Genomic DNA, 15,551 nt, shown 5'->3' on the forward strand with positions numbered 1-15,551 from the left:
ACCAACTTTCCCTTGCTCTTCTCTTTCTTAAATTCCCGGCCTTCACTCTTCCTTGCTTCCTGCTTCTCTCCCCAGTAAGACCAGCTACTCTGGTTTGTAGCCAGCACTCTTCGGTTGTCAGTACTCCTCTTGACGGCGTCCTCCAATGCTGTCTTTGAATTTAAGAAACCAAAACACTGGGAGAAGCACAAGTTGCACCCAGCGTGACCCTCAGTCCGAGGTGTCTGTCCCAGCCAAAATGACCCCTCACTTCCCTCAAGGGAGACTGACTGTGAGAATTCTGTGCTGCCTCTTTCATCCTCTCAGCCTTGGAATGTTCATGGACATTCTGATGCCTCCCACCAACTCAGCCAATAGGAGCCAGAGGCTTCAGGGCCACCGCTGAGCATTACAATAGATATTGGGAGCCCTCCCCCACACTTAGGTTCAAATTATCAGCTGATGAGTCAGCTGAGTGGTGGAAATGCATGTGCAGACCATCTGTAACGATCACTGTTTACCCCTGCTTTTCAATAATTGTGCTTTCTGGGGGCATGTGTATATTTCAGGAGCAGCTCTGCCTTTGAGAGGAGCAAAACGGATGTGTTTCGAGTGAGAACCAACAACGTTGGGACAATCAGGAAAATAAGGTATGGTAGCGGAGACACAGAATATTGGGTTCCCCTGAACCACATAGTCTTATCCAGGGGTTAGCAAACCTTTTCAGCAGGGGGCTGGTCCAGGGGGCGTGAAAGCCAGTGTGGTGTAGTGGTTAAGAGCGGTGGTCTTGTAATCTGGGGAACCGGGTTCGCGTCTCCGCTCCTCCACACGCAGCTGCTGGGTGACCTTGGGCTAGTCACACTTCTTTGAAGTCTCTCAGCCCCACTCACCTCACAGAGTGTTTGTTGTGGGGGAGGAAGGGAAAGGAGATTGTTAGCCGCTTTGAGACTCCTGAAGGGGAGTGAAAGGTGGGATATCAAATCCAAACTCTTCTTCTTCTTCCACTGTCCCTCAGGCCTTGTGGGGGGCCGGACTATATTTTTTTTGGGGGGGAAATTGAACGAATTTCTATGTCCCACAAATAACCCAGAGATGCATTTTAAATAAAAGGGCACATTCTACTCATGTAAAAACACGCTGATTCCCTGACCGTCCGCTGGCCGGATTTAGAAGGCGATTGGGCCAGATCCGGCCCCCGGGCCTTAGTTTGCCTAACCATGGTCTTATCGGACAAATTCATGGGCTTTTAGCAATAAGGTGCATATCAGGTGCTAGAATTATAGGCAGGCATGATGGCTTGCTAGCAGAGCCAGATTTAGATTTGATGAGGTCCCAAGCTACTGAAGGTAATGGGGCCCTTTATATGTCCAGCTGTCCTTTGTCAGCAACAAATTGTCGCTGTTTTTTGTGTTGAATATATGCCATATGGTAATTTATGGACCTAATAGGTATCTAAAGCCATTTGCCACTGTTGCTGTATGTAGGTTTTATTTCATTTGTTTTTTATCTTATATTTTGGAAATGTACATCCAGTTTTTCCCCCCTTTAAATTTTTTTGGGGGCCCCAAGAAAGTGGGGCCCTAAGCTATAGCTTGTTTAGCTTATATGTAAATCTGGCACTGCTTGCTAGATAGAACAATTACTCTCTTCTCCCCATGCCCTGCTTCTTCCAAAACCCTGTGATCCAATTTGGGGGGGCACCCATGGGAGAAGAAAGCCACAGCGCACAAGCAGACATCCTTGCACAGGGCCCCAGCCAAAATCCCCACTCAGCCCCAAATTCTTGACTTGAATTTCCCGCATTCTGTGTTGTCCCCAGGGATAAGCTATCTGAGCACATAAAAGGCATCACTTGGAATATAGAAATTTAGGAAGGGGCCTTAAACCAAGTAACACCATCGGTTCATCTGGGTCAGTATTGTTTTCTCTGATCGGCAGCAGCAGCTGTCCAGAGTTGCAGACAGGGATCTCTCCTGGCTCTAGAGATGCCGAGGATTGAATTTGGGGCCTTCTACATCCACAGCGAGACGCAGGTGGCGCTGTGGGTTAAACCACAGAGCCTAGGACTTGCCAATCAGAAGGTCGCCGGTTCGAAACCCCACGACGGGGTGAGCTCCCATTGCTCGGTCCCTGCTCCTGCCAACCTAGCAGTTTGAAAGCACGTCAAAGTGAAAGTAGATAAATAGGTACCGCTCCGGTGGGAAGGTAAACGGCGTTTCTGTGCGCTGCTCTGGTTCGCCAGAAGTGTCTTAGTCATGCTGGCCACATGACCTGGAAGCTGTACGCCGGCTCCGTCAGCCAATAAAGCGAGATGAGTGCCGCAACCCCAGAGTCGGCCATGACTGGACCTAATGGTCACTGGTCCCCTTACCTTTACCTTTACATCCACAGCGGGACGCGGATGGTGCTGTGGGTTAAACCACAGTGCCTAGGACTTGCTGATCAGAAGGTCAGCGGTTTGAATCCCCACAACAAGGTGAGCTCCTGTCGCTCGGTCCCCGCTCCTGTCGACCTAGCAGTTCGAAAGCACCCCCAAAAGTGCAAGTAGATAAATAGGTACCACTCCGGCAGGAAGGTAAGCGGAGTTTCCATGTGCTGTGCAGGTTCGCCAGAAGCGGCTTAGTCATGCTGGCCACATGACCCGGAAGCTGTATGTCAGCTCCCTCGGCCAATAAAGCAAGATGAGCGCTGCAACCCCAGAGTCGGTCACGACTGGACCTAATGGTCAGGGGTCCCTTTACCTTTTACATCCACAGCAGGTGCTCTAACACTCAGCTACTGCCTTTCCCCTATAATGGCACCACAATATCATATATGTGAGCAAACAGCTCATCATTGGGCGATTCTGCAATGTGGGAATATCCACCTGCCTATGGAGGGTGTATGACTGGATGAGATTAAAAGTTGTGTTTAAATCAATAGAATAGGAAACTGATTAAATTAGGCCATTGTTATAAAGAAGAACCCCAGTTTCTCAAAGGAGCTGAACTTGATTCATGTTACAACATGAAATATATATATATAAAATGATAAAAATAATATTAATATATAATATAACTGCAATACTTGGCAATCATCGTTAATGATTTTTAGGCAATTTTACATACATCTTTTCACAAATCTTTTTGCTAAGATGAGTTTAAAATTATTGGAATTATGCAGAAACGTGAAAAAGTCAATTATTTTTTAATGTCGTTATTTACCAAGCAAAGCTAAATTATATCAATTTAACCAATGCATATTTTGAATTCCCAAGTCATGTTACAATTTTTTTTAGCACCCCTCATTTTGGGAACCTGAAAGTTTTAAAAAATCAGCACTCCCTACTGTTACATTAAACGTGAAGGTGTGGCAAACCCCCCAAACCCAAGTCTTGTTCTGATTTGTGCGACAGAATTGAACACGACAACACAGGGATGAACGCCAGCTGGTTTCTGGATCGTGTGATAGTGACGGACATGAACAGGCCCCACCTCCGCTTCTACTTCCCGTGCAACAATTGGCTGAGCAAGGATGAGGGTGACGGACTCTATGTCAGAGATCTTATCGGTAGCCTTAACCCCATGGATGTTCCCAAAGGTATGTCATTCCGCAACGGGCTGAGCTTACGACTGTGCAGAACAGCGTCGAAATGGGGGCAGCTGATGCTGGTGGTGGTTATAAAGTGAAAGAATATGGTAATGATTTAAGTCTTGGGGCAATGATGCTGTCAAGAAATTTACAGAAGGCAAGGGAGAGCGGGTATACCAACAACAACAACAACAACAACAACAACAACAACAACAACAACAACAACAACAACAACAACAACTTATTATTTATGCCCCGCCCATCTGGCTGGGTTTCCCCAACCACTCTGGGCGGCTTCCAACAAAACACTAAAATACAATAACCTATTAAACATTAAAAGCTTCCCTAAACAGGGCTGCCTTCAGATGTCTTCTAAAAGTTTGGTAGTTATTTTTCTATTTGACATCTGGTGGGAGGGCGTTCCACAGGGCAGGTGCCACTACCAAGAAGGCCCTCTTCCTGGTTCCCTTTAACTTGGCTTCTCACAGCGAGAGAACCACCAGAAGGCCCTCAGCGCTGGACCTCAGTGTCCGGGCAGAACGATGGAGGTGGAGATGCTCCTTCAGGTATACTGGACTTAGGTATGGTTGGGTTTCTGCTGCGGGGTCGCCCTCCTCCTCAGATTTATATCCCACCCTTCCTCCAAAGGATCTCAGGGCAGCAAACATGCCAATGCTAAGACCGTACAATTAAAAATTCTAAAACAAGTTAAAAACAACTCTATGCCACAGGAGCGGCAAGGATCCTAATTGCTAAAAACTGGAAAGAAGAAACTGTGCCAACAAAAATGGAATGGCAAGGCAAGCTGTTAGAGTATATTGAACTGGCTACATTAACAGAGGCAATGAGAGATCACACTAGACAAGAGTTTCAAAAAGCATGGGGAAAATGCAGAAAATACTTCACAAAACAGTGCCCTAAAATACATACCTGGACTTGTTTCGATTAATGTCTGCAGGAGACTTTGTGGATATTTAAGTTACAATTAGAAAAACCTTAATAATTATTCATAAAGGAAACAGTTTATAAGAAGTAAATAAGGAGGCCAGATAAAGGAAGTATTTTATTTTGTTGTTTGTATTGTTGTATGTTATGCTCACTGTATGTTATGTTCACATTTAATGAGCGTGGATTGTGTATTGGTGGGCTGGGGGGGGGTTATATTATGTTGTAAATAAAATTCCAATAAAATTATTAAAAAATACTAAAAACAACCATATAAAAACATTTTAAAAAATCCTAAAAGCAACCATACTCAAACTAATAATTTCTGGGTTACCAGGGACAGGACCTTCAGCCTAGGTCAGCAGGACTGTTTTGCATTTTCTCCTAAATGTTAACAGTGAGGGAGACTGGTGCAACTCATTAGGGAAGGCATTCCACAAGCAGGGAGCCACCACCAAGAAGGCCCTGCCATGAGTTACCACCAACCAGGCATGCACCTAGTGGCCTCCCTTGCTGGTCGTAGGTTCTGAGATGGTTGATACAGGGGAAGGCACTCTGTTCGGAGCAAATGTGTGCCCAATCTCGCTTCTTCAGGAACTGTTCTTTTCTGTGGTTTCCTTCAAGGATATATGTATTACAAACACTTGTATCCCTTCCAAACCAGTGAAATGCTCACGGCTTCCCCCAAAGAACCCCGGGAATTTTAGCTTTGCTGTGGAGGATGCCGTGGATATCATTTTTCGAAGTGCTCACCTGCCCTTTACAGAACTGCGGCTCCTAGCAATTCGCAGGGAAAGGGAATGAGCAATAATCCAGTGTAAAGTTCACCGCAGTGTCGATCCATCATTTTACTTGCCGCAAACCAGGCAGGTGGCTCACAAGCGACGCCAGCAATCTTACCATGTGGAGCATGTTACATAGGTATATGTAACACGAGCAGGGAGTCCACATCCCCCTGGTGTCAAAGACTTGTGAAAAAGGAGCCCGCAACACTTAGGTCAATCATAGTTCATCTCTGTTGGCTAAAAGGTCAGTTCAACGGAGATGAACTTGGAGTAGCTTTTCCCACATCAGAAAGACACCAGACTCTGATAGGTGGACAGCTGTTATATTACAAGGGCTGATTGGGATGAAGAAACACCCTGACCAAGCTAATAATAATAATAATAATAATAATAATAATAATAATAATAATAATAATAATTTTAAAATTTATATTGCCCTCCACAGCCAGAACCAGGCTCAGGGCAGCTAACATCAAAATATATGATACATTAAAACATTACACTTACAGTTTTGGCAACTTGTTGTTGTTGTTTAGTTGTGTCCGACTCTTCGTGACTCCCTGGACCAGAGCACGCCAGACACTCCTGTCTTCCACTGCCTCCCGCAGCTTGGTCAAGCTCATGCTGGTAGCTTTGAGAACACTGTCCAACCATCTCATCCTCTGTCATCCCCTTCTCCTTGTGCCCTCCATCTTTCCCAACATCAGGGTCTTTTCTAGGGAGTCTTCTCTTCTCCTGAGGTGGCCAAAGTATTGGAGCCTCAGCTTCAGGATCTGTCCTTCAAGTGAGCACTCAGGGCTGATTTCCTTCAGAATGGATAGGTTTGATCTTCTTGTAGTCCATGGGACTCTCAAGAGTCTCCTCCAGCACCATAATTCAGAAGCATCAATTCTTTGGTGATCAGCCTTCTTTATGGTCCAGCTCTCACTTCCATACATCACTACTATGGACCTTTTTCGGCAACTCAGTATACTCCAATTAAATAAAACCAAACAAATCTAGTCAAACACCAAGTACCTATCTGACTAATTAACAATTATTCCATTGTTAATGGGAGGGAGGGTTGGGTTTTTTGGGGGGGTGGGGTGCAGCAAAAGTGAGAAAACCTTTAGGTTTCCCTCTTACTGGCAAGGAGCAGAAACTTCCTTCCATGTTCCTTGCTGATATACGCTTGTTTGTCATGGAGAAGGGGTGACATTTGATGCCAGTGGGTCACGGCTGCCCCACTGATTTTGCCAGCTTCTATATGCCAGAGATTATTCTCACCCCTATTGTTGTCACTGTCCAATCATCTCATCCTCTGTCGTCCCCTTCTCCTTGTGCCCTCCATCTTTCCCAACATCAGGGTCTTCTCCAGGAAGTCTTCTCTTCTCATGAGGGGGCCAAAGTATTGGAGCCTCAGCTTCGGGATCTGTCCTTCCAGTGAGCACTCAGGGCTGATTTCCTTCAGAACGGATAGGTTTGATCTTCTTGCAGTCCATGGGACTCTCATTCTTCAGCAATCAGCCTTCCTTATGGTCCAGCTCTCATTTCTATACATCACTACTGGGAAAACCATAGCTTTAACTATACGGGCCTTTGTTGGCGAGGTGATGTCTCTGCTTTTTAAGATGCTGTCTAGGTTTGTCATTGCTTTTCTCCCAAGAAGCAGGTGTCTTTTAATTTTGTGGCTGCTGTCACCATCTGCAGTGATCACGGAGCCCAAGAAAGTAAAATCTCTCACTGCCTCCATTTCTTCCCCTTCTTTTTGCCAGGAGGTGATGGGACCAGTGGCCACCACATAAGGTAGCGTCTTCAACCTTTTGCCCTCCCTTCTTGTTTCTGCTCTAACACAGCCAAAGCCTCCCACCAACTTTACAATTCTGATTCTATGCAGGTCACATTTAATTCCAGGCCTAATTCCACTCTGCCGCCTAGTGTCTCATAAATATAATAATAATAATTTATTATTTATAACCCGCCCATCTGGCTGGGTTTCCCCAGCCACTCTGGGCAGCTTTCCAGCTCAATATTAAAAACAATACAGCATCAGACATTAAAAACGTCCCTAAACAGGGCCGCCTTCAGTTGTCTTTAAAAAGTAAAATAGTTGTTCATTGCCTTGACATCTGCTGGGAGGGCGTTCCACAGGGCAGGTGCCACTATCGAGAAGGCCCTCTGCCTGGTTCCCTGTAGCTTTGCTTCTCGCAGGGAGGGAACCGCCAGAAGGCCCTCAGCACTGGACCTCAGTGTCCGGGTAGAATGATGGGGGTGGAGACGCTCCTTCAGGTATACAGGACCAAGGCATAGCTGTCAACTTTCAGATTTGAAAATAAGAGATCAGCAGCCTGAAAAATAAGGGATCAGCACCCTCACCTGTCCTGGGGACAGTCTACGGGATATCTAACAATCTGGCATAGCAGCAGGAAGCAGCGGGAAATGGCACTAGAATAAGGGAATTTCCCGCAAAAAAAGGGAAGGTTGACAGCTATGGACCGAGGCCGTTTAGGGCTTTAAAGGTCAGTACTAACAATTGTGCTCGGAAACGTACTGGGAGCCAGTGAAGATCTTTAAGGACCTGCATAAACAACTATGCAGAAGGTTGCATCGGAAAGCTGGGCAACAGTGCACAATTTATGATCCAGCATAAGCAAGGATTATACAGTGGGTTGGCTGAAGTTTGCGAAGGGTCTGTCTCTATGAGCTCCGGCTGTCTTTTGGTTGAGTTCACATTTGCTGATTTCCATCCGTCTAATCCACGCAAGGCATCTAGCAGCTGGGCTGATTTGCACCGAGCGGATCCTGCCAAACCGACAAGCTGGAGTTGGAGAACCGCATGGCTTTGAACATGCCCAGTGGCACAGTTGGCCAGTCATGGGGGCAGCAAACTGGATGCCTGGCCTGATTTGAAGGCAAAAGGGCTTCCAATTTCTAAAGCCCTGTTTTCAGAGAGCTGTATCTTTAGCAAATACCTCCGGCAAATGTGAGCTCAAATGTGCAGAAAGGCTTTGGGGCTATGTGGAACGGCAGCGAGCATGAAAAGCCAGGACTCGTTGCTTCGTTACTTAAAGTTGCCATCCTTATCAAAGTTTGTAAAATGATTTATGGGGAAAGTGGACATGGAAACTCGAAACTCGTGGCCCTACTAATCAAGCTGAATGTTGGAAGATTCAGGACAGATCAAAGAGAGCACTTCATCACGCAGTGCGTTGTTAAACTGTGGAACTCATTGCCACATGAGGCAGTGATGGCAAGCAACTTGGACGGCTTTAAAAGCACCGGGTAAATGCCACCTTGCCAACAAAGGTCCGTATAGTTAAAGCTATGGTTTTCCCAGTAGTGATGTATGGAAATGAGAGCTGGACCATAAAGAAGGCCGATCGCCAAAGAATTGATGCTTTTGAATTATGGTACTGGAGGAGACTCTTGAGAATCCCATGGGCTGCAAGAAGATCAAACCTCTCCATTCTTAAGGAAATCAGCCCTGAGCGCTCACTGGAAGGACAGATCCTGAAGCTGAGGCTCCAATATTTGGCCACCTCATGAGAAGAGAAGACTCCCTGGAAAAGACCCTGATGCTGGGAAAGATGGAGGGCACAAGGAGAAGGGGACGACAGAGGACGAGATGGTTGGACAGTGTTCTCGAAGCTACCAGCATGAGTTTGACCAAGCTGCGGGAGGCAGTGGAAGACAGGAGTGCCTGGCGTACTCTGGTCCATGGGGTCACGAAGAGTCGGACACGACTAAACGACTAAACGACTAAACGACTAAACGCCAACAATAAATGTTGAAGATGTGGATTAAATAAGGCAGATTTCATACGTATCTCTTGGAACTGTTCTCAGATAGAAATATTCTGGAAATTGGTTCAGGTTAATATCTCTGCCATGTTAGGATATCATATACCCTTGGAAGCTAAAATATCGCTGCTTGGTTTTCTAGAATAGGTTGTTTCGGAAAATAATCAAGAAATAGCTTTCAGCTATATAACGGCCGCTAAGATTATAATTATAAGGGACACGGGTGGCGCTGTGGGTAAAACCTCAGCGCCTAGGACTTGCCGATCGCATGGTCGGCGGTTTGAATCCCCGCGGCGGGGTGAGCTCCCGTCCCAGCTCCTGCCCACCTAGCAGTTCGAAAGCACCCTTAAGTGCAAGTAGATAAATAGGGACCGCTTTATAGCGGGAAGGTAAACGGCGTTTCTGTGTGCTGCTCTGGTGCTGGCTCGCCAGAGGAGCTTCGTCACGCTGGCCACGTGACCCGGAAGTGTCTGCGGACAGCGCTGGCTCCCAGCCTCTAGAGTGAGATGAGTGCACAACCCTAGAGTCTGTCAAGACTGGCCCGTACGGGCAGGGGTACCTCTACCTTTACCTTTAATATTATAATAGCTAAAAGGTGAGGGGAAATGATAACTCCTACTCTATCTGAATGGAATGAGAAAATTTGGTGCATAGTAACAAGGATTAAGCTAACTTATTATAAAATAATAACATATCAACCAGCTTAACAGGTATATGGAAAAATGGGTATTGTTTTCAATGTTTTGAGGAAGTTCAACAATAATGTCCGACCTTACGCTGCTTTCAAGCTGCTGTAACAGTGTCTCTTTATGCTCTTTATCTTTGGTTTATTTATAAGATAAAATGTATATAGTAAAAAATGAGGGTTGGATGAATTCATGGAGGAGTGGGCTATGGGTGCTACTAGCTGCAATGGCTGTGCTCTGCCTTCACAGCAATGCTTCTGAATACCAGTTGCTGGCATTCTTATCACTATGGTTAAAAGGGAACCGTCATTCATCCTGCGTCAACCAGGCCACAGCGATGTCAACAGCTACCTTTGGAGGGTGACAGTAATTCAGCACTGGACTGTGGGCCTAAATTCAATCTACCAGGCCCCTTTATATGGCTTTTAGAGGCCATTTCTAGGAAACTCCACCCTTTCACCAATCACGTGACATAATTTGATGTCACCTGTCAATCATTTTGATTGGCTGTCCACTTCCCATGGCCCTCAGGTTGAGACTCCATTTTACATATTTTATGCAAATTTAATTATTTTATTTGCAGTTGGCCCTAAGGCTAAGGAGGAATTGAATGCAAACGTACAGAAGATGTACAGAAAATGAGTAAAAATATATAATTTCTTAGTTGTGCTTAGCTGAGCTTTTTTATTTTATTTTTGCTTAGCTGCTTTACTTTCTCTTCAGTGGCCTTTAGCTCCACCCATTTTAGCTGTTGGCTCCGCCCATCACCAGAATGCAGCCCCTGCAAAGCTCTCCAGATTTGAATCTGGCCTTCGGGCTGAAAGTGGTTCCACACACCTGCGCCAATTACTCTCTCCTTTCCTTCCATTTCTGTTTGCAAGAATCTGAAAAACAAATCTGTGACGTGCTGAAGGGACAAAGATACTTTGCAGATCCCTAGACATGTATTTGGACGTGATTCCTGGCGAATCAGTCTTCTCCATCTGTTTGCATTTCGACTCTTTTCTGCTGCTGCTGCTGCTTCTTGCTGGTTGCCAAGATGTTGGGGTGCATGTGAAACTAGGAACCAGTCCAAGCTTAATTAGCCTCTCCTTCCTGCCAGATTTAGTCAATGATGCCTCTAAACAGGTCTTCCGAGGGAAGCAGAGAAATTCACACAGCCCTTCCAGGCACAAGAATGACTTGCCTCGCTCTTCCACTGTACCTTCTTAACAAACATGTAGTCTTCATGCCTGGCACTGCTGGAGAAATTTAAAGGGGTCTCTAGACTGGAAGCATCCCCCCCAGGAACCCCAAAGATGTAGGCTCCAGGTGAAATATTGAAATAAACATACACAAAGGGGCAGCCTGAACAATAATGAGGAGGCTGCGAAGAACCACATCCGAAGCAATGGGTTTTTTTTTAATACACTTTCAGAATACATACGGGATTTCTATTCACCAATCGAGGGATTGTAGCAGTCTTCACATTTGGAACCCAATAGCACCGTCCTGAACCAATCAAATTCGTTTGACTCTTTAGAACAGCCCTCATCATCCTATCATGTGATTGCATAAAATCGTTCCTCAGTGTCTTTCTTTATTAAGACTTTGATGAAATTTTCCTGTTCATTTCCTGGCCAATGTGTTTGTAACCAGCAGAGGGAGCAGACACACTGTGTTATGGGAATTGTCCAAAAGGGGTGGTTAGAACTAGTGCAATGCATCACTGAACTTCCAGAGTGCTTTCACCCATGGTTCCCTCTCACAACTTGCTTGTAGCCATCTCATCTATTGCCAGAACAGCTGAAGAGGAAGACCATTTTTTAGAGGTGAAGCTGAGCATCTGTATCTCCTCCCGTTCCTGTGAAGCCATTGCTACAGGATGATTGTTGTTTAGCCATTTAGTCGTGCCCGACTCTTTGTGACCCCATGGACCAGAGCACGCCAGGCCCTCCTGTCTTCCACTGCCTCCCACAGTTTGGTCAAATTCATGCTGGTAGCTTCGAGAACACTGTCCAACCATATCATCCTCTGTCGTCCCCTTCTCCTTGTGCCCTCCATCTTTCCCAACATCAGGGTCTTTTCCAGGGAGTCTTCTCTTCTCATGAGGTGGCCAAAGTATTGGAGACTCAGCTTCAGGATCTGTCCTTCCAGTGAGCGCTCAGGGCTGATTTCCTTCAGAATGGATAGGTTTGATCATCATTGCCTTGTCATGGTGAAGGAGCTTGAATAACTCAGAGAAGCTATGAGCTATGCCATGCAGGGTCACCCAAGATAGACAGGTCATAGTGGAGAGTTTTGACCAAACGTGATCCACCTGGAGCAGGAACCGGCAATCCACTCCAGTATCCCTGCCAAGAAAACTCCATGGACAAAGACAACAGGCATATAAAAGTTATGGCGCTAGAAGATGAGCCCCTCAGGTCGGAAGGTGTCCAACATGCTACTGAGGAAGAGCGGAGGACAAGTACAAGTAGATTCAGAGCTGATGAAGCGGCTGGGCCAAAGACGAAAGGTCGCTCAGTTGCAGATATGCCTGGAAGCGAAAAGAAAGTTCAATGCTGTAAAGAAAAATATTGCATAGGAACTGGATGATTAGAACCTTATAATGGATTCTGGAAATTCATACAAAGTTGGGCTGTTCCAGCTCTGGACTGGAGTCTAGAGAATGCACAAATGATGGCTATCTTTGCATTGAGTAAGCCACTAACATATGAATGAGTTTTTCTGTGTTGCCTCGGGCTTCTTTAATCATTGTCATCATCTTTATTAATTGCCATCTCTCCAAGTTTTTTAAATCCCTCCCCCCCCCCCAATTTCTGTTTTACATTTTGGAATATTCACTTAAAAAACCTTAAAATATCAATGACTTCCCTTCCTCTCTTTCCATGGTTCATTTTGCACAACATAAATCCATGCATATTTTATATAAACTAAACCATTCAGCATTCCATTATTACATCCATCAAAACTTATTCACACTGTTGAATTTATCTTAATGCTGCCCACATTTTCAAATAAACACAATTTTTCTCCATATATTCAATAAACATATTCCAATCTTCTTTAAATGTATGATGTTCTTCTTCTCTTACGCTCTACGTTAGGTCTGCAAGCTGCACATATTCCATCAATTTAAGTTGACAATCTTCTTTAGTTGGGACTTTAGTCTCTCCTTTTCCATTTTTGGGCTACCAAAACACGAGCTGCAGTAGTGGCAGACATAAATAACATTTTCCAACACCTGGGCCATCTCTCCAAGTTCTGAAAGGCACATTCTTGATGCACAAGATGGAGGTATCAGCTGACTTGAGGGAATCCTGAGGTTTACAAAATAACAAAGAAATCTTTTCTTTTCTTTTTTTTATAAAATATTTATTAAAGGTTTTAAACAGTATAACACCAAACACATAAAACACCATCACCAACATAGAACAAACAGAAAAGAAAAAAGCAAAAGATTAACATACAATAAATAAAAATACAACATAATTAGTTTCTGAAAAAACCATATTTCCATAACCTTCTTTTGGGACTTCCTCACATCTCCCTTATCTGCATTCCCGATTATAAAGTTGAGTCAGCAATGATTCACCTTCTTTCAACTCTTACTTTGTCATTTTCAAATATTATGTCTCCAATTTTAATTTCTATTATCACATACTTGAATATTTAAATTTAACATAATATCAAATAAAGTTTCCTCCTTGTTCTTATAAATCACTTATTTTCATACTTCTTTCAACTAAATTACTAGTGCCCAGTTATTTTCTGTCCTGCATCATCTTAGCATTCATACAATTTACAGTGTTTTTGCAAATAGTCCTTAAACTTTTTCCAGTCCTCTTCCTCCGTCTCTTCTCCCAGGTCCCGTATTCTGCCAGTCATTTCTGCCAATTCCATATAGTCTATCAGTTGCATCTGCCATTCTTCCAGAGTGGGCAAATCTTGGGTCTTCCAATGCTTTGCAATAAGTATTCTTGCTGCTGTTGTCGCATACATAAAAAAAGTTCGGTCCTTCTTTAACACCTTTTGGCCGACAATGCCCAAAAGGAAGGCCTCTGGTTTCTTGGGGAAGGTATATTTAAATACCTTTTAAAACTCATTATAGATCATTTCCCAGAAGGCCTTAACCCTTGGGCAAGTCCACCAAAGGTGAAAGAATGTTCCTTCAGTTTCCTTACATTTCCAACATTTATTGTCTGGCAAATGGTAAACTTTGGCAAGCTTGACTGGGGAAATCTTTTCTTTTCTTTTTAATGCCAGTAAGGAACTTCAAAACACGACCCAATGAGGGCAGTGTGGCCGGGGAATGCTAACTGGTACTGTTGGAGTAAAAATATATATAATCAGGGTAGGGGAATGGATTGGAGGAGCTGCATCCCTGAAGATCATCACCCCATACTGCAACATTTTGTTGCAGTTCCAACTCATTATGCATCTAATAATCTTTATCCCTGTTAACGAGGCTGTGTGTTTTTGCTCTCTCTCTTTGCAGTGAACAAATATGTGGTCAAAGTTTTTACAGGAGATCTAAGTGGCAGTGGAACAGATGCAGATGTTTTTATTAACCTTTTCGGCCAAAATGGAGACACAGGTAGGATATCGAAGAGGATCTGTTTCCTTTGGTCTGCAGCAACTCAAACAGATGAACAGTGAAATAATCCACACCCCTGAGATGTTATTCTGAGACAGGGGTGTTGCTGTTGGGGATATTCCTGGGAGCTAGCATAGTGGTTACACGCAGCGTTTCTCAAACTTGGGTCTCCAGCTGTTGTTGGACTACAACTCCCATCGTCCCTAGCTAGCAGGCCAGTGATGATGGGAGTTGTAGTCCCACAACAGCAGGCAACCCAAGTCTGAGAAACACTGGCACAGTGTTTGGACTAGGAGCAGAGGGACTTGGGTTCAGATTCCCACTCTGCCATAAAGCTCACCATCTGTTAGCCTAGTATAATTTGCAGGGATGTTGTCTCTGTCAGGAGTTCAGCCTACACTCGAGTAGGACCCTGGCAGAGACACATGCCCGACCAGCATGTTTCCTCCCTCCTGGTCGATCGTTCGGGAGCTTCATAAGCTTTCTTCAGCCCGAACATCACAGCGACTGATGCCAACCGACACCGGCACACTTAGGGATCCGCAGAGTTTGCGCAGTTGCGTGACAGACCTCTGCAACTCAGCATTTTGGCTAATCTACTTTATTTACATATAAACACACATGGAGCACTGCAACATGGCTCCCTCTCTCTCTAGCATCAGACAGCAAAGAGAAAGAACAAAGGACAATAGTCCCACTTCACGGAACACAGTAACACAAACATCCTGTCTCCGTCACTTCCCACTCTGTGGAGTCAAAACATACACCGTCATGTGAAAGACAACAATCCCATGACTGCAATCATGGAGCAGGAATTCTAATAGTCTCAATATGTATTCTGTGTGTGTGAGAGCGAGCGAGAGAGAGCGCACTTTGCATGCCACCCTACGCTTCTTGGGCAGGGGAGGGGAACTTTAATCCTGTGGGCCAAATGCAGCCCTCCAAACCTCTCTGTCCGACCCCCGGAATCCCTCAAATCACCCCCTCCCCAGCCACACCCCAACTCCGAAGGGGATGCCCTTCACCAGCTCTGCTTTGCACTTCACTTGAGTGTTTTTGCCTGGCTGGAATATGCCCTTGAACTCTATGTTTCCTGGAAAGAAAGGTGCATGCTTGTGTGTGCCTAGGAGCTCGCCTGCTGCATAAAGGTAAATTTGCATCCATTGCTCCTCCCACTTTTGCCTCTGGCCCCGCCTACCACCGGCCTGTGGCCCCAGCAAGCCTGTGG

At 45.1% G+C, this 15,551-nt stretch overlaps 1 protein-coding gene across 6 annotated transcripts in view; it reads left to right on the forward strand.

The window, feature by feature from the left end:
• The window catches only part of LOXHD1 (lipoxygenase homology PLAT domains 1), a 188,597-nt gene that overhangs the window by 45,605 nt on the left and 127,441 nt on the right, over positions 1 to 15,551 (forward strand). For 5 of the 6 annotated variants that reach the window (XR_014012837.1, XM_081212608.1, XM_081212607.1 and 2 more), the window contains exons 3-5: positions 549 to 629; positions 3,374 to 3,558; positions 14,225 to 14,323. Coding sequence is in view for 5 of the 6 variants with exons in the window: in XM_081212608.1 (XP_081068734.1) it covers positions 549 to 629; positions 3,374 to 3,558; positions 14,225 to 14,323 (365 nt within the window). In the remaining variant the exon portion in view is untranslated. The remainder of the gene's footprint in view (positions 1 to 548; positions 630 to 3,373; positions 3,559 to 14,224; positions 14,324 to 15,551) is intronic. The other variant, XM_081212609.1, reaches the window with a different exon arrangement.

The sequence above is a fragment of the Podarcis bocagei genome (assembly GCF_964188305.1).
Source record: "Podarcis bocagei genome assembly, chromosome: 11".
In the NCBI taxonomy this organism is placed as follows: Eukaryota; Metazoa; Chordata; class Lepidosauria; order Squamata; family Lacertidae; genus Podarcis; species Podarcis bocagei.